The sequence below is a fragment of the Oryctolagus cuniculus genome, chromosome 19 (genome assembly GCF_051225735.1).
Source record: "Oryctolagus cuniculus isolate XC-2025 breed Fujian yellow rabbit chromosome 19, ASM5122573v1, whole genome shotgun sequence".
Lineage (NCBI taxonomy): Eukaryota > Metazoa > Chordata > Mammalia > Lagomorpha > Leporidae > Oryctolagus > Oryctolagus cuniculus.
This window is the reverse complement of record NC_142885.1, coordinates 49,969,346-49,989,662: the sequence shown is the minus strand read 5'-3', so window position 1 is coordinate 49,989,662 and position 20,317 is coordinate 49,969,346. Positions and strand designations below refer to the sequence as shown.

Here is a 20,317-nt window from a genome sequence, read left to right as displayed (position 1 = left end):
GGGCGAGCCCGGACCCCACCACCTGCCACCACCATTCTAAAATGTCTGCGTGTGTGTGTGCTGGGGGAGCGGACCCCAGCCTCCTAGCCTCGGCTGCCCCTCACGCAGCCCGCTTCCCCGTCAGCCAAGACGCCCAAGCCCCCACCTCCTAGTTCCACACTTCGTCACCGCACAGAAGGTGGGAACCCCACTGCCTGTCGCCCCCAACCCCACCTTCCGTCCACCTCCTCGCCTTTCTGGACGCCCCTTTTTCTTCCCGGAAGGCGTCCGGAACCCCTCGCCCCCGAGCACCCGCCACAGACGGCCGGAAGGCGGGCTCGGACCCGCCCCTTAGGCGGGGTGAAAGCGAATGCGGTGCTCCCATTGGTAGGTTTCGGCGTGCTTCCCCGCCCACAGAGTGACGCACTTCCTGTGTTCCCGCTCGCGCCGCCTCCTTGGTGTTCCGGTATCCGTGCGGTAGGTGTGGAGTTACGGGGTTTCCCGCCGCTTTCAGTATTTACGGGAACAGGCTTCCTCTTGGCTCCCTCCGGCTGCGGCCCTGCGGGGGTGTTCCTGACGGAAGTCCCTGAGGAACAACTGCGTGCGGCCTGGGATATCTCTGTGCCACGGGTCGCACAGCGAGGAGAGAATCCTGACTCCTGCGCTGCTCTGAGCCTCAGTGTGTTTTTCCATTAGATGGGATCTTAGTAGTTCCAGGGAAAAATCAACTGCTCAGCGTCAGGAAAGCGCTGATTAAATGTTAGCCCTCACCGCTTCTTGGCCGGACGGCTGAGATCGAGTGTAAATGTTGGCCATCGACTTAACCCGGGGAGGCGGGTGAGGATTCACGGAGTTCGCAGTGGGAGTGAGCGCACGGCTTTGGGGAACCGGGGCTGCACCCCCGAGGAATGCTCCCAGCTGCTCTCAGCCAGCTCTGAGGCCGCAGCCGCCGCCCGAGTCCCCAGCTGGCAGCTTTGCCTGCTGCCGCGGTGGTCCTGGAGAAGCCCCGCACCTCTGCAGGCCGCATTTCTGGGGAAGGCAGGAGAGGGCATCGTTAGAAGCTGGAACCTGGCAGCAAGGTGGTCAAGCCCGAATCGCCATCCTCACCCTCAGTGTCTCAGATGGACGTCAGAGCACTCACGCTTGCTCTCTCTCTCTTTTTTTTTTTTTTTAAGATTTTTTTTTTTTTTTTTGAAAGGCAGAGCTATAGAGAAAGATCTTCCATCCCCTGGTTCACTCCCCACATGGCCACAGCAGCCTGTGCTGGACCCATCGGAAGCCAGGAGCTTCTTCCGGGTCTCCCACATGGGTGCAAGGACCCCAGCACTTGGGCCATCGTCCCCTGCTTTCTCAGGTGCATTAGCAGGGAGCTGGATTGGAAGTGGAGGAGCCGGGACTCCAACAGGACTCCAGCTGGTGCCCATATGGGATGTCAGTGCCACAGGGGGCAGCTTTACCTGCTGCGCCACAGCGCTGGCCCCAAGTTTGCTCATCTTAATGCTGGGGTGATAAAAGCACCTTGTTGAGAGGGCTGTTATATTAAGTGAAGGTTAAAAGCAAACCACTTAGGGGCCGGCACTGTGGCATAGCAGGTAAAACATCCACCTGCAGTGCTGGAATCCCATATGGGCACCTGTTCATGTCCCAGCTGCTCCACTTCTGATCCAGCTCTCTGCTAAAGCAGTAGAAGATGGCCCAGGTCCTTGGGCCTCTGTACCCTCATGGGAGACTGAGAAGAAGCTCCTGGCTCCTGGCTTCAGATCGGCTCAGCTCCAGCCGTTGTGGCCACCTGAGGAATGAACCAACGGAAGGAAGACACCTCTCTCTCTCTCTCTCTCTTTCTCTGCCTCTCTGTAACTCCGCCTTTCAAATAAATAAATAAATCTTTTTTAAAAAAAAAAAAAAAGCAAAGCACTTAGAAGCATGTTGGCACAGAGTAAGCCCTTGAAAGCATAAGATAGATTACTAATACAAGCTGCCTTGTGGACAAATAAAAGGACAGCCCTAAGGAAGAACTTCATTGTCTGGTTTGCCCTGCACTGTTTGGTTAAATTCCATTCATCAGTATTTAAAGGTGAGGCATTTCACAGAGCAGCCTGGATAGCCGATTGCTCTTGAAAAAGGGGGAAGTCCGGTGATAAGGGGCCAACGTGCACCTGACAGCACTTGTTTAGGACTTGGGCAAGACCATCCCCTTCTGTAATGAAGCAGGTGCATTCCTGGTGTGTACCGAGAGACAAGGCAAGGCCCAGGAACAGAAGCCAGGGCCAGCTAAGTGGAGCATAGTCAGAATTGTCAGTACTCTGCAGAGGCCTGAAAGATGTGCCAGTGATTTGGAATAATTTGATCTGTGTCCAGTTCAAGCTTCCACAAACACTGTGCCTCCGTGGCATTTACCGGGTGAACCAAGCCACTTGCTGCAGCCTGGCTTGGTATGGAGACCGGCTGAGAGCCTCAGTCACTCACCCTGGACAGCTGACTCCGATGAGGCCAAAGCCCGCAGTTGGACCCAAGCCAGCCGTCTCTGTACCTCATTTGTATTTTCTGCCCGTCCCTGCGTCTGAGCAACCGCAGCCCCAGAATCCTCCGAACCTGGTCCATTTCAGAGGGTGGTGAATGAAAGCCAATTAAGACCTTTAAACTTTTTTTTTTTTTTTTTACTATTGTCTTTGGCCATGGCCAGTGAAAGCAGTGTCACCAGATGGCACTCCCAAGGAGGCTGAGGAAGGAAAGCTGGGGAAATGGAGAGGGAGTGTGGGTGACTGTTCTCAGGAAACACAGTTGTGGCAACCTAGACTTGAGGACCAGAGCAGAGGGAACAATCGATCAATTAAACCCACAGAAAAGAGAGGGTTACTCTTGCCCTAGGCTGGAAGTAAGACACTTCTGAAAAGAGGAAAAAAAAATAGGTCAGCAAAGGCTCCCTGCTAATGCTTTCTGTTTTTGCCATCAAATAGCAAACTATCATTCTGCTACATAAAGGGGCTGAAGAGATGCTAGGGGATTTCAAGAAAGCAGTTGGAAGGTTTGGGACATGCACCATATTTCACAAGCAACATTCCGCTAAGGCTGAGACCACCTGTGTGCAGAGCTGACAGGTATCTGATCCGGGGGCAGATGTCTGGCCTAGCACTTTGGATGCTAACGTCCCCTATCGGAGTGCCTGGGTTCGAGTCCCACCTATGCTTTCCAGTCCAGCTTCCTGCCAACGTGCACCTTGGGAGGTAGCCGAAGACTGTCACCCATGTGGGAGCCCCAGATTGAGTTCCAGGCCTGACTGTTGCATGCATTAGGGCAGTGGTCCAGCAGATGTCAGAGCTCTGTCATTCTGTCCCTCTGTTTCTCTGTCTTTTTGAATAAATAATTTTTAAAATACTTTTTTCATGTAGAATTGTGTCATTTTAAGAAAGTATCTTCCCCCCAATCTTTTTTTTTTTTAATATTTATTTATTTTATTTGAGAGGCAGAGTTACAGAATGAGAGAGAAAGGTCTTCCGTCTGCTGGTTCACTCCCCAAATGGTTGCAATGGCCAGAGCTGGGCCAGCCTGGAGCCAGGAGCTGCTTCTGTGTCTCCCACACAGGTGCAGGAGCTCAAGCACTTGGGCCATCTGCTGTTTTCCCAGGCGCATCAGCAAGGAGCTGGATCAGAAGATGGGACTCAAACTGGCACCCAAATGGGACGCTGGTGCTGCCCACTACACCACAGTGGGGGCCCCTCCCTCAATCTCTTAGGCCCAGCCCAGAGGGCTCAGAACAGCTGCTTGGTTGGGATTCGTCGTGGTATGGGCTGGGGTTGGAGGTATGCAGCAGATTGTCAAAGGCAGAGCTGCTGGAGGATGCTACTTTGAAGGGGTTCCCGACAGTCTGGGCAGGCAGAACCAGGAAGAAGGGAGAGTGCTGACAAATCAGAATAGCAGAGTCTCGCAGCCCGAGGTCTCAGGGAGGTGGGTCCACTTGAGCAGGAAGAAGTAAGAGGCGAGGGCCGGAGTTCATGATGTGGGAGTGGCCCCTGACAGGGTGACTGGACCCCCAAAGACCGCTCGCTGTGTGATGAGTTCATTGAGTAAGCCCTGGGATGGGTCAGACCTTGGACCACCTGCTCCTGGACTGCTGGGAGAAATTCTCTGTTCACCCTAGAATGCCTGATAGTGACACAGACATAAATTTGTAGGACACCACGGGGTGGCCGAGGCCTTGACTAGAGAAGTAGCTTGGAGCCAGATCATATGCCAAGGTCGTTGGTCATCTACCAGAGGACCAGAGAAGCTGACAGAGGAGACGGAACATGATCAAGTTTGTATTTTGCAAAAAACATCTTCGGCACATCTGTTCTTTTCCAACATGCTTGGAACGTTTACAGAAATTGGCTAGGTGTTAGGCCACAAAGAAACCTGCAGTAAATTCCAGAGAATCTATAGACCACATTCAGGAACCGCAGCACAGTAAAATTAAAAATTCGCAACACAAAGGGAGCCCAAGGAAACTCGTACAACAGACAGAGCACACCTTAAAGTAGTGACTTCAGTTGCTTCTGAGGAAGCAGCCAGGAAGTTAGACTGCTTTTTTGTTTTTTACCGTTTATATCTATAACTTAGGAAAGAGAAACTTTTTTTTTAAATGTTCAAGCATAAATTTGAGTTTTATTTTTTAGGCAAGGTGATGATACAGGTTTGTGTGTACAGTTATTCACTTTATTAATGTTTATACCTTTTAATGTGTCAAAAGATGTTATCATATATTCTTAGAAGAAAAAGAAAAGAAACATACATTTGGAAACTGAAAAACACAGATTAAAAAGAAAACCAATCTGGAAATTACACAATATTTAGAAATGAACAGCAAAGAAATTCAGAACAAAGCTCAGGAGATCCAACTAAACACTAAAGGGGACTTTACAGCATGAAGTGGACTCATTAACAAAACAGAAAACTTTAAGGAACTAATTGTTCAATTTTGGAGGTCAAAAAAATAACACCAAAAAAGCAGAAGGAAAGAAAGAATAATACAAAAGCAGAAATGAGTAAAATGGAAAACAAAATAAAATGTAGTTGACTATAAAAAACAAAGCTTACAGGTGCTGGCATTGTGGCACCGTGGATCAGGCTAGCACTGGTGACGGTGACGTCCCACATTGGAGTGCTGGCTCCAGTCCCAGCTACTCTGCTTCCAATCCAGCTTCCCTCCTTCCCTCTGCACTAGTCTGCCTTGAAAATAAATAAACATTTATGAAAGCAACAAACTTCTGCTTAAACACACAAACATAAACTGTTACAAAAAGCAAAGAGGACATACCAGATAAATATTTTAGAAAGCCCAAGAGTGTTTTATAAACCACTTTATGCCAATACTTTTGAAAAATCACTTTAGAAAGATGATTTTTGACAACATTACAATCTACAAAACTTGGATGCAGAAGTAGAATAATCATTAGCGGGATTGAAATATATAGAGTTCCCCAGAGGCCCAGGCCAAGATGGTTCTGCTGGAGCGATCCACCCGAAAAACAGCAACAACAAAAACACTATTACACAAACTGTAGCAGACTATGAACATAGTAGCAGAAGCTGCCCAACATGTCTGATGAAGTTAATCCAGCCTTGATACCAAGGAGAGAACAGAAGATTTAAATAGCAAGCCCTTTGATATTACAAATGCATATGCAAAAATGGAGTCAAGATTCAAAAGAATCTTCTAGAAATAGATACTCAGATGGAAAAAAAAATGGTGAAAGATGTTCAACCTTACTATTAGCAGGGAAAAAAAAAAAAAACAACAACAAGAAAAATGTGCCAACATCTGCCCCCATAAAAATGACAGAGTGCTGCCAAGGGTGAGGAGCAACCCACACTGTTCAGGGTGGGGTTGTAAATGTTACAGCCTCTCTGGAGGGCAATTTGGTATTAGCAGAATTGAAAAGGCTCATGTAGCAATTCTGCTTCTAGGGCCTTAACTGGAGAAACGCTCCCTTGTCTGCTGGAGGAGGTTTGGTGCAGCCATGTTGGGTGAACCATCCTAAACAGCCATTCATAATGCAACGAATGAGCAAAATCTTCATTGTTCATACTTTAGGGTGTACAATGTGGTCAGTCCTATAGCAATCAAAGGAATGCATTAACTCACAAGTATCTACATGGAAGAATAATTTTTTTTCTTTTTTTATTTTCATTTATTTTTTTACAGGCAGACAGTGAGAGAAAGAGAGAGACAGAGAGAAAGGTCTTCCTTCCATTGGTTCACTCCCCAAATGGCCACTACGGGCGGCGCGCTCCAAGGATCCGAAGCCAGGAGCCAGGTGTTTCTCCTGGTCTCCCATGCGGGTACAGGGCCCACGCACTTGGGCCATCCTCCACTGCCTTCCTGGGCCACAGCAGAGAGCTGGCTTGGAAGAGGAGCAACTGGGACAGAATTCGGTGCCCCAACCAGGACTAGAACCTGGAGTGCCGGCGCCGCAGGCGGAGGATTAGCCAAGTGAGCCGTGGAGCTGGCCAATTTTTTTTATTTTTGAGAGATTTATTTGAAAAGTAGAGTGACAGAGAGAGGAAGAGAGAGAGAGAGAGATCTTCCATCTGCTGGTTTACACCCTAAATGGCTCCAGCAGAAGTCTGGACCAGGAAGCTAGGAGACTGGAACTCCGTCCAGGTCTCCCACATGGGTGCAGGGGCCCAAGCACTTGTGTTGACATCAGCTGCTTTCCCAGGGGCATTAGTAGGGAGCAGGATCAGCCAGAACTTAAATGGGCACTTCTGTGGGATGCTAGCGTTCCAAGCATCAGCTTAACCTGCCGCTCCACAATGCCGGCCCCACATACAGATAAATCTTGAAGGCATAAAGGGGAGTGGGAAAATTAAGCAAGACACAAAAATGACAAGACCACAGGATTGCCGCTGGTGCAAAGTAGCTGACAGTCTCCACTGGATCAATATATACATATGGATTATAGTCACGTATTGGAAAGGTTGTTGCAACACTCAGAGCAGAGGCCCTTAGGAAAGGGGCAGGGAGATTGGGGTGGCAGTGGTGTATAGTGATATGAAGTTTATCTGATTTAGCTCTCTTTTGACATTACATGAAAATGCATTCGTGGAGTTGTGTAATTTTTCAAATATTGACAATGCCAAAGCATAGCAGTGGTTCCTGTTGGATGGTGGGAAAATGGATGCTTGCCAGGGTTTATGGTTTCTTTTTATTTTTACTTTCCTGTATATTTTCTAAATTTATACTAGGAGAAGGGAGAATATGAAAAAAAGAATGAAAAGCATACTTTAAAAAAGTGTTTAAGTGCATGACACTAAGGAGAGCCTGGCATGGAAAGGGAGAGACTGGAGACCAGACTTTGCTGTGGTCCCAGGTCTACCCCTCTTCACAACAGGCCCTGCTACGGGCATCACTGTACTCTCGTGACTTTGCATTCATGCAATGTGAAGTTTGACCCCATGGAGGGGATGGGTGCGAACTGGCAGATTTGTATTCATGAGTCATCTTGGTTAAAAGACAAAACGCACATCGAATTGAGTTGACAGATCTTAACAGAGTTGAAAGATCTTTGACTCATGGTTCTAGAATCAAGCATCCCTCTGAAACAGAACAGGCTCAAGGAAGGCTGGAGCTCTGGCATGGCCAGACAACGCTGATAGACACAAAACGGAAGGGAGGTGTGGAGATGGCTGGCTTGTCGCTGGGAGTTTGGCCTCAGTGAATTGAGACTCAGCCGCCTGCTGCAGGAGCCTGCTTCTCCATCAGGCTTTCAGCCGGTCTCTATTCCAAGCCAGGTTCACCCTGTAAGGGCTCGAGGGCAGAGCTGTCCTCTGACTTTACTATCTTAGTTGGGTGGGGACAGCCCCAAAAGTCAGAATTCCTAAGTTTCAAGCCAGCAGAAGTCTCAGACGCTGGCTTGGAAAATGTGCACATTGCTAGGGGCAGCACAGATTTTCCCAGCTTTGTGCAAGGCCATTTGGCTGCACCTGTCAAGACACCAGATGTGTTCTATGTCTCAGTGATGCCACCTCTGGGGATCTCTGTGGGTAATAAGAGATGCACACAAAAGCAGATGTACAAGGAAGGGCATCACAACCCAAGTCACACAGGGCAAACATGGAAGCGAATGTCCCCAAATGGGCCAGGCGTTGTGGCGCAGCAGGTCCAGGCTGTGCCGCTTCCAATGCAGCTTCCTGCTAATGCATCCTGGAAGGTAGCTGGTGACACCCAAGTAATGGGGTTTGGGGTTCCTATCACCCTGGATGAACCAGTGGATGGGAGATTCTCTCCCCCCACCAACTCTGTCTCTGTCTCTCTCTCTCTCTTCCTCTCCGTTACTTTGCCTTTCAAATGAATGAATTCATTCAAATGAATGAATAACTAAGCTTTTTTTTTTTTTTAATAAGTTTATCTGGCTCCAGTTTCCAACTCCAGCTTCCTGCTTATGGCACCCTGAGAGGCAGCAGGTGCTCACCGGAGTACTTGAGTCCCTGCCACTCACGTTTCCACCGCCTAGCCCCTGGCTTCCACCTGGCCCAGCCCCAGCTGTTGGAAACATTTCAGGGAGTGAAACAGTGGGTGAGTGGGTAGAAGAGCTCTCTTTTTTTCTCGATGGTTCTCTGCCTCTCAAATAAAATGAAAATACATAAAAAATTTAAAAGGTGTTTATTTTGGTGCAAATAGTTTGAAACCTGTATAAATTTTTTCATAATGTGCCTTTGCCATGAACTTTTTAAGTTCTCTCCTATATACAAGTATAGATAGATAGATGACAGATAGATGATTGATGATCAAGAGATGATAGATAGTAGAGATGATAGATAGATAGATAGATAGATAGATAGATAGATAGATAGATATAGATAGAGGCACATAAAATGGGGATATAGTTACAGCTGTATTTATCCAGCATTGTTTGAGGATTATATATAAGTGAATTTTCCATGTAACTAAGTTCTCTCCTTGAGAACTAATATTTTTTAAAGATTTATTTATTATTTATTTGAGAGGCAGAGTTACAGATAGAGAGAGAGAGAGGGAGAGAGAAGAGAGAGAGATGTCTTTCATCCACTGATTCACTCCCAAAATGGCTGCAATGGCTGAAGTTGGGCCAATCTGAAGCCAGGAGCCAGAAGCTTCCTCCAGGTGTCCTCTGTGGGTGCAGGGGCCCAAGCACTTGGGCCATCTTCCACTGTCTTCCCAGGCCACTAGCAGAGAGCTGGATGGGAAGAGGAGCAGCCGGGACTCGCACCAGTGCCCATACGGAATGCCAGCACCACAGGTGGAGGCCTGACCTACTACGCCACAGCGCCAGCCTCAAGAACTAACATTTTTTTAAAAAAGATTTTCCCTGGTTTTTGTTAGAAGGGTCTTCAGAAAGTTCAAGGGAAAGGTATATATTGAAAAACTGAAGCCAATGTAGCTGGTAAAGCTGCCTCCTGCAGTGCCAATATCCTATATGGGCTCCGGTTCGAGTCCTGGCTGCTCCACTTCCAATCCAGCTCCCTGCTAATGGCCTGGGGAACAGTGAAATATGGCCCAAATCCTTGGGCCCCTGCACCCACGTGAGAAACTTAGATGAAGCTCCTGGCTCCTGGCTTCAGCCTGGCCCAAGCCTGGTCATTGTGGCCATCTGATGAGTAAATCAGTGGATGGAAGATCGCTCTCTGTGTAACTTTGACTTTCAAATAAATAAACCTTTTAAAAAGGAAAAAATGCTGACCTAGATTTCAATGTTTTTGCACCAAAATAAACTTGCCCTGTAATGGCATTTTTCCACAGATGTTTTAAAGTCCCTTCCTATCAGCAATTTTGAGTGATGCCTGATCTACCTTAAGCACTCCGTGTCTTTTCTTGGTGAGCAGAGCGGTGTCCCTGCGGATAAGTCGGACACCTAGGGCTTCTGTTTTTGCAAGGAAGATTACTAAGAGCTCTTCATTCTAGGATCTGCTGCTCCCATCTCTCTCCCTCTGTCAGGCTGTCCCCATATGCTCACCTTCTTTAACAACCCGAGCAAACACGTGGCCAGTCTTGTTAGAAAAGCAGCCCAGAAGAAAGCCAGTGCCCAGGAGAGCACACACTCTCCTCATTCCACCTGCTTCTCATGTCTGAGACGCCTGTTTTGCCTGCACCTGTGCTCTGAACCCTTTTCCAGAAATCAGTGAAATTACCAGAGACGTGATTTCCAGAGAAGATGCAAGCAAAGAGCGATTTGCTCACTGACTTAAAGAAAATCGACCAAAATCTAGATTCTGGGCAGGGCAATCAAAACCCCAAATCAAGCCTTTGAGGCGTTGAGTTGTGGTGGTGATTCTTATCACACTTCCTCTTCTAGGTCTGCTGGGGGCAGGGTGGGAGTGGGACGGCCAGCACAGGCGCCTGGGAGTATGAGACCCCCAGTAAGCTGAGCCAGAGGCCCCAGCTGCTTTAACAAGATCCCCAGGGAAAGTGAAAGTATGAGAAACCCTGCTCTATAGCTCGCTGAAATCCAGTCCCGTACCCCACATCCCATGCTCTTCAAGCTTATTCCAACAAAAACACTCCATTTTCTTTTCTCTCGTTGAGAGAAGATTATAAACCAATTCCTCTTTACATGTGTTTATTTTTTAATTGTTATTTATTTACTCATTTATTTATTTAAAAGAGAGAGATCTTATCTACTGGTTCACCCCACCAAATGTCCACAACAGCTGGGGCCAGGAGCCCAGAACTCTATCCAGATCCCCCACGTGAGTGGAAGGGCCCACCTGAGCACTTGAGCCATCTTCCACTGCCTTCCCAGGCACATTAACAGGAAGCTAGGTTGGAAGTGGAGCAGCTGGGGCTCAAAACAGGCACTTCAATGTCCATGTAGGCATCCCAAGCAGTAGTGTAACCCATCGTGCCACAACACCTGTCCCTGTGTGTGTTTCTTTGAAAATGGATAAAAGCAGGGACGGCATCCCATATGGGCCCCGGTTCAAATCCCAGCTGCTCCACTTCCCCTCCAGCTCCCTGCTGACACACCTGGGAAAGCAGCAGAAGATGGCCCAAGTGCTTGGGAGACCCAGAAGAAGCTCCTGGCCCAGCCCTAGCTGTTGTGCACGTTTGGTGGGGTGCACCAGCAAATGGAAGATCTTTCTCTCTGTCTCTCCTCTCCCTAGAACTCTGACTTTCAAATAAAATAAATAAATCTTTTTTTAAATGGATAAAAACAAGAAACTTCCTCCTCTATGGTTCTTTTTCATTGGATCAGAGCTTCCTGAGATCTTTTTCTATTTTTATTTTATTTTTTTTCTGATTACCACTTTTCCTTTTGTCCATAAGACATTAGAGACAGATTAGGACTGGGAATGGTTGTGGAAGTGAAGAAGGAGAAACCCTACATGCTGTATCATGTATACATAAAGAGCTCCATGTATATTGTTGTTGGGATGTTTCAAAACTTTTTACCCTTTGCCATTTAAGAACATTTCGGGGGCCAGCGCTGTGGCGTAGTGGGTAAAGCTGATGCCTGCAGTACCAGCATCCCATATGGGTGCCGGTTCTAGTCCCGGCTGCTCCACTTCTGATCCCGCTCTCTGCTATGACCTGGGGAAGCAGTACAAGATTGCCCAAGTCCTTGGGCCCCTGCACCCATGTGGGAGACCTGGAAGAAGCTCCTGGCTCCTGGCTTCAGATCGGTACAGCTTCGACCGTTGCGGCCATCTGGAGAGTGAACCAGCCAATGGAAACCCCCCCTCCCACCTCTGCCTCTGCCTCTCTGTAACTCCATCTTTCAAATAAATAAATATTTTTTTAAAAAAAGAGAACATTTTGGACACTACAATGATCAATTATAGTATGATGGAATATATATTATTGTATAGTCACCCTTATCATCAAAAAGAGATGTAATCTTAATTTTTAATCCCTTTTCATTAGAAACTCCCTTGAAAATGGATTAGGCAACCACAGTTGAAAAGAAAGTATCTAGTTGACTCATGAGGTTTTTCACTTTCATTCTGTTTTCACGTTCACAAATATTTATCAAGAGCCTTGTAAGTGGACAGCCGTGCAGCCAGATGTGAAGAGGAATTGCACTCACTGCGGTGCGCAGGCTGCTGTCAGCTGAGAAGTGAATGCAGGATAGGTGCGTGGTGCGAGTGACAAGGGGAAAACTGCTAACTGCTGGCTCCGTTCCTCGGCTCCATGGTTTTCAGCGTGGGAAACGGGCTCTGGGTCATTTCAGCCGAAAGAGTGTATTGGACAAGTATTGGGTAGACGTTAGCCGGGATAGGCTAGGTCATGCTGTTGTCACAAATGTCCCCAAGCGGTTATTTCTAGGTCACGGGACAGATCTCTTGTGGGGACAGCAACAGGCTGTGCCCTGCACTCACTCAGGAACCCCAGGTGATGGAGCCTCCCCCATCCTGTCGCCGTAGCATCCAAGGCACAAAACCTCAGCGGTGCCCAGGCCAGGGTCTGCCCAGGTGTGTTTAACTGCCTCTGCCCTCTCTCCCTTAACATGGTTGACCAGGACTGGTCACGTGGCCTGCCCCACCTGCCCAGGGCTTGGGAAATGTCCGGGAACAGATAGAATCCTTGGTGAACATTCCCATTCCTGCTGCAGGGATGGCCCAGAGGACTCAAAGGAAAAGCTGGTCACGGATCAGAGAAGCTTGGGAGACCAGGCCAGCAAGCGGTGGACGAAGATCTAGGCAGGATGTGATCTGTCCTTAATTCTCTGTCGTCCTTCTGAAGATTTGCTCTGTAAAGAGGAAGAAAGAGAGAGCACAAGCTCACAGCTTATTGGCCCACTCAGGTTATATGTCCCACCCTGGTCAGAGGTAAGTGGACAACTTGATTGGCAGTTCACTAAAAAGAGGGAGGCATAGTTTATTGAGAAAATTGATGTGCTGTCCCAGTGAGAAAAGGAGAGTGAAGGCATGGTGGGCACAAACACACTGTTGCCCCAGAGCTGGCCAAAAAACCCCAAATTCAGAGTTGACATAATTGAGAAAATTCTATAGCAGAGGAGGCATCGAGATGAGCCTTGAATGGAGGGAAACAGTTAAGGAGGAGGAAAGCTAACCCAGGCAGAGACGCAGCAGGCACAGTACGGCTACAAGAGCAGCAGCCATGTGCAAGGCTGAGAAGGCAGCCGAGTTCGTGTGGGAGACGTGATTGATTGGCAACTATTTTTCTCTCCAGCTGGTCTTTGCTCCACATGGCGTCAGCTCAGGGGACGCAAGTGGGCGGGAGCCAGTTGGAACGGCTCTGGCTATGTCACACGTTGGAGCCTAGCTCCCCTGTTGGCTGGGAAGTCTCAGTTCTGGTCCAGGAGGCGTCCCTTTGTGGTGAGCATGGTGGCTTCAGAGTAGTTGGGTTTCTTGTACAAACCAGAGTGTAAAACCAGAATCTTCCAGATCCACCTAGGGCCCTTAAGGGTGATGGTACAGGGAAACTAAGTTGGGAGCCAGCTGTCACATGCCGGCCTAGAAGACCTGGAGCTTGTCGGACGTCAACAGGTGACTCTGAAGTGTCAACTTGACCAGATGAAGGAAATCCTTGGCAAAGCACTGCTCTTGGTGTGCCTGTGTCTCCCACCTCAGTGGTCAGTGGTCGGGGCCTCGCTTCTTGAGCCAACACCTGCTGTCCTCCCAGGGTGCACACTAGCAGGCAGCTGGAATCCAAGGCCGACACAAGCCCAGGCACTCCCGGATGCGATGCGGGTATCCAACCCCAGGCCCCTCACTGCTGCACTGCACCTCCACCCCACCCTTATATTTAACTCCTGTTTTCCACAGACTGCTTGAACTGCCCTGGTCCACTCAGTTATCATTAGAAGTTGCTCCTGGGAAGAGAGACTGGGCAGGGGCAGTCTCTCGCGGTGTATGTCCCTGCATGGGTATACAAAGTTCTGATGGGGTTCAATCATCCAGGAAGGGAGATGTGGGCTTGCAGATGAACAAGGCAAGCAGGAGAGTCTGAACGGGACTAGAAGAGAACGTGGCGGACGCTTACACGTGGAGAGCAGGCCGAGAAGTAGGAGGAAACGGTGCTAGGTGAGGAGGAGCGGGGAGAGTGAGCAGTGAGGACGGGGGCGGCAGTGGTGTCGCGGTGAAGACACTGCTTAGGATGCTCAGACTCCATACCTGGGTCCAAGTCCCAGCTCTGACCCCGATTCCAGCTTCCTGGGAGGCAGCGAGGGATAGCTTCCTGCCAGCCACGTGAGAGACCCAGACTCACTCTCTCTCTCCCCTTGCAAGTAAAATGAATAAACAGAAATTGAACAACAGGGCCGGCGAAGTGGCCCAGAGGGTAAAACCACCGCCTGCAGTGCTAGTGTCCCATATGGGTGCTGGCTGGTTCATGTCCCGGCTGCTCCACTTCTGATCCAGCCCCCTGCTAATGGCCTGGGAAAGCAGAGGAACTTGGGCCCCTGCCATCTACATGGGAGACCTGGAAGAAGCTCCTGGCCCCTGGCTTCAGACCGACCCAGATCCATCCTTACAGTCATTTGGGGAGTGCACCAATGGATGGGAGATTTCTCTCTCTCTCTCTCCCTCTCGCTCTCCCTCTCTCTCTCCACCTCCCTCCCTCTCTCTCTGTAACTACCTTTCAAACAAATAAATAATTCTTTTTTAACAACAAAAATTATTTTTAAACAACCACCACCCAATTAAAAAAAAAAAAAACCAGAGTGATAAAAGAGAAGAGATTAAATGGGAACTTGAAAACGAAGGCCTTTGTGGGAGGCTGGCTTTTGGCCTAGTGATTGAGACACGTATGTCCCACATCAGAGGGCCTGTGTTGGTTCCTGACTGTGGCTGCTGACTCCAGCTTCCTGCTAATGCAGACCATGGGAGGCGGGGGTCAGGGCTCAAACAGGTGGATTCCAGCCACCCACATGGGAGACCTGGATTGAGTTCCCTTGTGTGACCCAGCAAATGGAATCTCTCCCTCCCTCCCTCCTCTCCTTCTCCTCCTTCTTCTTTTCTCTCTCTCTCTCTCTCTCTCTGAAATAAGAAGGAGGAGGAGGCAGCGGTGGCTGCTGGGGACCCTGGAAAGCATGGCGTGAGTAGAACGGCCCAGGAAGGGAGGAGACTGGAAGGCCCGAATCGGACTTGGGTGCAAAATCAGACGCGTGGTGATAGAGAGAATCACAGTGCCTTGACATACGGGCCAAGAAATGATGTGTCTCGGCAACAGGAGAGGGCCAGATCCTGACGACGCACTTGAACACCAGCCCCTCGCCTGCCCCAGGCTTCCCATCTGCAGCCCAGGAAGTGTGGCACTGCATAAGCCCCACGCGAGCCGCGCTCCGTCATCCCCACGACATCCTGCACCACCATGGCACCGGCAGCCGTTGTGGTCAAAACCTGTGCTGCAGTTGTCTTTCCCACGAATTTTTTTTTTTTTCCCTAGCCACAAAGTTAACAAGAAACAAGCGAAGCGTAGCTCGGGCCCACCTGCGCTCAGCACCGCACAAGCCGAGTCCCAGGCACAAGACAGTGAACAACGCGCCAAAACTGAGTTAGCCGGGAAGGTGAGGCAAGGTGAGAAGCCATGGCATGGTTTCTTGGCCGGCACAGGGCAGACTGAAGCCGATGACACTACCTAGGTTATGGGGCGGTGGGAGAGTTTCAGACCAAATGAACAAGGCAGGCGCTAAGACCCAACAGGAACACAGGCCGGGGATCTGGGACCCTTCACTGGGGAAGGATTCGCCTCTCCCTGCCTCCTTTCTCTTCCTCTTCCTCTGTGTTCACCCTCTTTTCTCTCGATAGATGCTGAACTGCCCATGGGACGGAGCACAGACCAGGGGACCCAGCAGTGTCGCCCACCTGTGACCTTCTCGGGCAGCTGGCTCTCGTGCTAATGTGAGTCTGGGACAGAGAGTTGGAGGTGGGGTGTGGGGGGCCACTCATCACAAGACCCCTTTCCTGGGCCTCAGTAGGCCAGCATTTTTGTCTTGCCACCGTCTTTCAATACTTACTGACTAATTTCCATGGTAAGGTACCTACTAGAATATTTTCAGCTAATACCAGAATACTCAACTAAAAGTGGCCTTCGTGGTAAGGATGATTTCAGAGCTAATTTAACAGTGTTCCAAGACATGAGTTTCCTGAGTTGGGGCGGGAACTCAGCACTGTCGTAAAAACCCTTTCCCTGAGATCTTCGTCATGTTGACGCCAGCCCCCACGGGCACAATGTGGCTGCCACAGCTCTGCATCTCCTCCGTCCCTGACAATGTCCAAACTTTCCCAGAAGGCTCCTGCACACTTCCATTGAAATCCCATTGCTCAAGACTGGGTCACATGTGCTTGTCCCAGCTCCAACTGAGGCTGGGGAGGTGAACGCTTTGCATTTGCTATCTCTATAATGGGAAAAGGGGGAGCTGGAATGTGAACACACATCCTCAGTGATAACAGGGGAAAGTCGGGATGGCAGCCTACATGAATTCTGCCATACACACGTGGCAGGCACTATTCCAAGGGACTACCCCCTTGGCTCACTTCATCCCAAAGATGCTTCCACAGAGTTAGCATTACTGCTGTCCCATTTTTCAGGAAAAGAAACCAAGGCTCTGAGAGATCTGGAAAACTTGTCCCTGGTCTCATGGTCAGGAAACCCCTTCTCAGTCTTCCGGAGGCCAAGGGCAGTGAGACTGCTCTCTCTTTTTTTTTTTTTAAAGATAGATAGATTTATTTATTTATTTATTTATTTATTACACAGAGAGAGGTCTTCCATTTGTTGGTTCACTCCCCAATTGGCCGCAACAGCAGGAGCTGCACCAATCTGAAGCCAGGAGCTTCTTCCGGGTCTCCCACCCAGGTGCAGGGGCTCAAGCATTTGGGCCATCTTCTACTGCTCTCCCAGGCCATAGCAGAGAGCTGGATCAGAAGTGGAATGGACAGGACTTGAACCGGCGTCCTTACAGGATGCCAGCACCACAGGTGGTAGCTTTACCCGTTGTGCCACAGCACCGGCCCCGGCGCTCTTGACCTCAGACTCACAGTCTGGAGGAAGGCCCAGGCTGGGAAATAAATCAGTGCACATTTCGAAGTGAGCACAGATGGAGGCGAAAAAGGGTGTTGGAGAGAAAACATCTGGCCCGGCAGCCTTCACCCCTGCCCTAGGCGAGCCGGGCCAAAGCCGCTTCCAGGAAGATCTCGAAGAAAGAGCTGGGGGAGGAAGGGGTGGGCAGATGCAGGGGGCGCAGAGGGAAGACTGCGTGACTGTGCATTGGGCACAGTCTCCGTGACCCCGGAGCCCTCCCCCAGCGTCTGCCCTGCCCACGAGGCCCCCACCTCCCAGCCCCATGTCTCACCCTGCTGCCCGCCTTCCAGCCGGCCGCAGGGACTCATTTGTTAAGATCTGGGCCATGAGGCCTTGACAGCAGACGGTTTTATTTGGAATGGCACGTTTGGGGCGGGGCGGGGGGAGACTTGGAGCTGCACATGTGGATGGGTGGAAAGGCAGAAAAGGCATCGCTGTGCCTGTCCACGGGAGAAGGGCTCCAGGGAAGGCTCCACAGAGGAGGTGTGGCGCAGCGGGGTGCCAAAGGTTGAATAGGAGTTCACCAGGGGGCCACGGGAGAGAAAAGGCCCCTGCAAAGGCAGAGAGGAGCTGCTCAGAGCTGCGAGTGTTGGGAGCACCAGGTGAAGGGCACAGAGGTCAGGACGAATGCTGGGAGACGCTGGGTTTTCACCTTGAACTTCAAGACCTTGGGCAGGAAGAACCGGCTATGACAAAGGCGAAGAGGGTCTGAACAGACGCTTTCCATACCCGCACTTTTAAATAGCAAGGGTTTCCTTATCCATGAGCCCTTTGAAATGGGCTGGGGGCTGGCGCTGTGGCGCAGCCGGTTAAGCCACCACCTGGGACACCAGCATCCCATATGGATGCAGGTTTGAGTCCCGGCTGCTCCACATCCGATCTAGCTCCCTGCTAATGCATCTGGGAAAGCAGCAGAGGATGGCCCAAGTGCTTGGGTCCCTGCACCCACATGGGAGACCCAAATGAAGTCCCTGACTCCTGGCTTTGGCCTGGCTCAGCCCTGGCTTTGTGGCCATCTGGGGAGTGAACCAAAGCATGGAAGATCTCTCTGTGTCTCCCTCGCTCATCTGTGACTCTGACTTTCAAATAAATAAATCGAGAGAGAGAGTGAGAAGGAAAGAAAGAGAGGGAGAGAGAGAGAGAGAGAAGAAAGAAAGAGAGAAAGAAAGAAAGAAAGAGAGAGAGAGAGAAAGAGAGAAAAGAAAGAAAGAAAGAAAGAAAGAAAGAAAGAAAGAAAGAAAGAAAGAAAGAAAGAAAGAAAGAAAGAAAGAAAGAAAGAAAGAAAGAAAGAAAGAGAGAGAAAATGACCTGGAACTCTAACATAGCGATCAGCACATGGATAAATCTTTTTCTGGCCATAATTAACTTGGGTGCAGAAAATGCCTCCTGATTTTGCTAAAAAAATTAAATTTTTTAGAAGCTGGGTTTATATGAATTTTTAAAAATTTATTTTCTATTTATTTGAAAGGCAAAGAGACAGAAACAGAGAGATGTTGCCCATTGACTGATTCACTCTTCCAATGCCCACAACAGACAGGACTGGGCCAGACTGGGGTCAGGAGCCAGGAACTCCATCCTGGTCTCCCACGCGGGTGGCAGGAACCCGAGTACTTGAGCCAGCGCCCGCCCGCTGCCTCCCGGGGTGTGCACATCAGCAGGAAGCTGGGATCGGAAGTGGAGTCAGGCTTCCCAAGCACTCGGATACGGGGACGCGGCCTTCCCAAGCCACACTCCTGCCCCAGGAGCTCACTGAAGACTGACCCTGCGCCCCTGAGACAAAGCTGGTGGGGCATTGAATCTGCCGCTCTTTTTGGGGGTCTCCTCACCTAGAGTCACATGAAGACCCTGGATCTGATCTAGCCCAGAGCTTTGAGGAGAGCCCTGCGGTGACTTCCAGAATGCCCACCACCTCCTGCCGCTTCCCTTCCTTGGAGAGGCTCCCTGTGCTGGGGTGCAGGTTCCCCAGGTACCCCAGGTCATTTCCCTCTCGGGCCCTCCCTGAGCAGACAGATCCTGGCTGCCCCCGACCCGCACCCTGGCCCCTCCCACTGCCCCTGGGCCCAGAGTGGGGACATGGCCCAGCACCGTCCGTGCTCTGAGAGGCCCCAGCCTCCCCAGGCTCTCCCAGGTGGAGTTCAGATGCCTTCGCCTGGTCTAAAGCAGCGTTTCTCACCGCCCATTGGTAGCTTTATGAAAGCCATTTCTTGGGGTGTGATCTTCAATGCTTTTTACCTTGTTCATTATTTATTATTATCTAAGATTTTAAAAAGAGATTTATTTATTTAAAAGGCAGTGTTACAGAGTGACAGGAGAGAGAGCGATAGAGAGAGATCTTCCATCCACTCCCCAAATGCCTACAACGGCTAGGCTGGGCCAGGCCGAAGCCAGGAGCCCAGAACTCTGCTAGCCTTCCCACATCTCCCTCTGCTTTCCCAGGCACATGAGCAGGGAGCTGGCCGATCAGAAGTGGAGCAGAGTCGAGACTCGAACTGGTGGTGCTCACATGGGACGCCAACCTTGCAGGCGGTGGCTTAACCCACCAGCCCCTGTCATCTAAGAATGAAAGGTGAAATGACTCATCGTGTTCCGTGTGTTTGTTTGTTTGGGACATGTATGCATTTATTTATTTTATCAGCCGCCCAACATCTTTTTGATCTTTCATCCCAAGCATCTGATTATGAGCAAGTTCAAAGCTTCTGAAAAGTTGAAAGAAACTGTACAGTGACTCGCCATATTCTCACCATCTAGGTTTACCATTAGCATGTATTTTTTTATTTTATTTTTTTTTTAGGACAACGCACAATTTACATACAGTAAGACTGACCCTTCGAGTGTGTAGTTCCGTGGGTTTGGACAAGCATAGCCGAGAAGCCACCAGGCCAATCACGACACAGAACAACTCGCTCAATCCAGAAGCTTCTCCCACGCCCTTTGCAGGTGACCCTGTTTCCCACACCTGACCCTTGGCACGCTCTGCCCCACTTTCCGTCGCTATGGTTTATCATGTAAATAAAATCACACAGGACATAGCAGCCTGAGTCTGGCTGAGCTCCCCGCATGGGGTTGTGTGCATGCAGTGGGAGAGCCCGCCCTTCTTTGTCCATTCACCAGCAAGGGGCATCTGGGGCATTTCCATTAATTTGCAAAAAAAAAAAATATTTCAAAGTGGTTTTAGGGTTCGGAGTTGTGACACAGCAGATGGAGCCAGCATCCCAAGTCAGAGCGCCGGTTCAAGTCCTGGCTGCTCCACTTCTGATCCAGCTCCCTGCTAACACAACTAGAGAAGGCCGTGGATGATGGTTCCAGTGCTTGGGAGCCTGCCACTCATGTGGGAGATCC

At 49.9% G+C, this 20,317-nt stretch overlaps 1 protein-coding gene and 1 long non-coding RNA gene across 14 annotated transcripts in view; one reads left to right on the top strand and one right to left on the bottom strand.

Moving 5' to 3' along the window:
- Window positions 1-379, bottom strand: part of NSMCE1 (NSE1 component of SMC5/6 complex) — a 37,934-nt gene extending 37,555 nt beyond the window's left edge. For 4 of the 12 annotated variants that reach the window (XM_051847533.3, XM_051847539.3, XM_089320655.1 and 1 more), the window contains exon 1: window positions 214-379. In XM_051847533.3, coding sequence (XP_051703493.3) covers window positions 214-364 — 151 coding nt within the window. In that variant the 5' untranslated portion in view covers window positions 365-379. Of the gene's footprint in view, window positions 1-145 lie in introns of all 12 variants that reach the window. The other 8 variants (XM_089320657.1, XM_008257904.5, XM_070064984.2 and 5 more) reach the window with 2 other exon arrangements.
- LOC103348593 (uncharacterized) lies at window positions 365-20,010 on the top strand. Of its 2 annotated transcripts, XR_007920154.3 has the most exons (6): window positions 365-456; window positions 12,546-12,762; window positions 15,344-15,474; window positions 15,706-15,798; window positions 19,415-19,544; window positions 19,770-20,010. It is a non-coding gene; the product is annotated as an uncharacterized LOC103348593 (long non-coding RNA). The 2 variants fall into 2 exon arrangements; XR_516938.5 differs by lacking the exon at window positions 19,415-19,544.
- The last annotated feature ends 307 nt before the right edge of the window (window positions 20,011-20,317 follow it).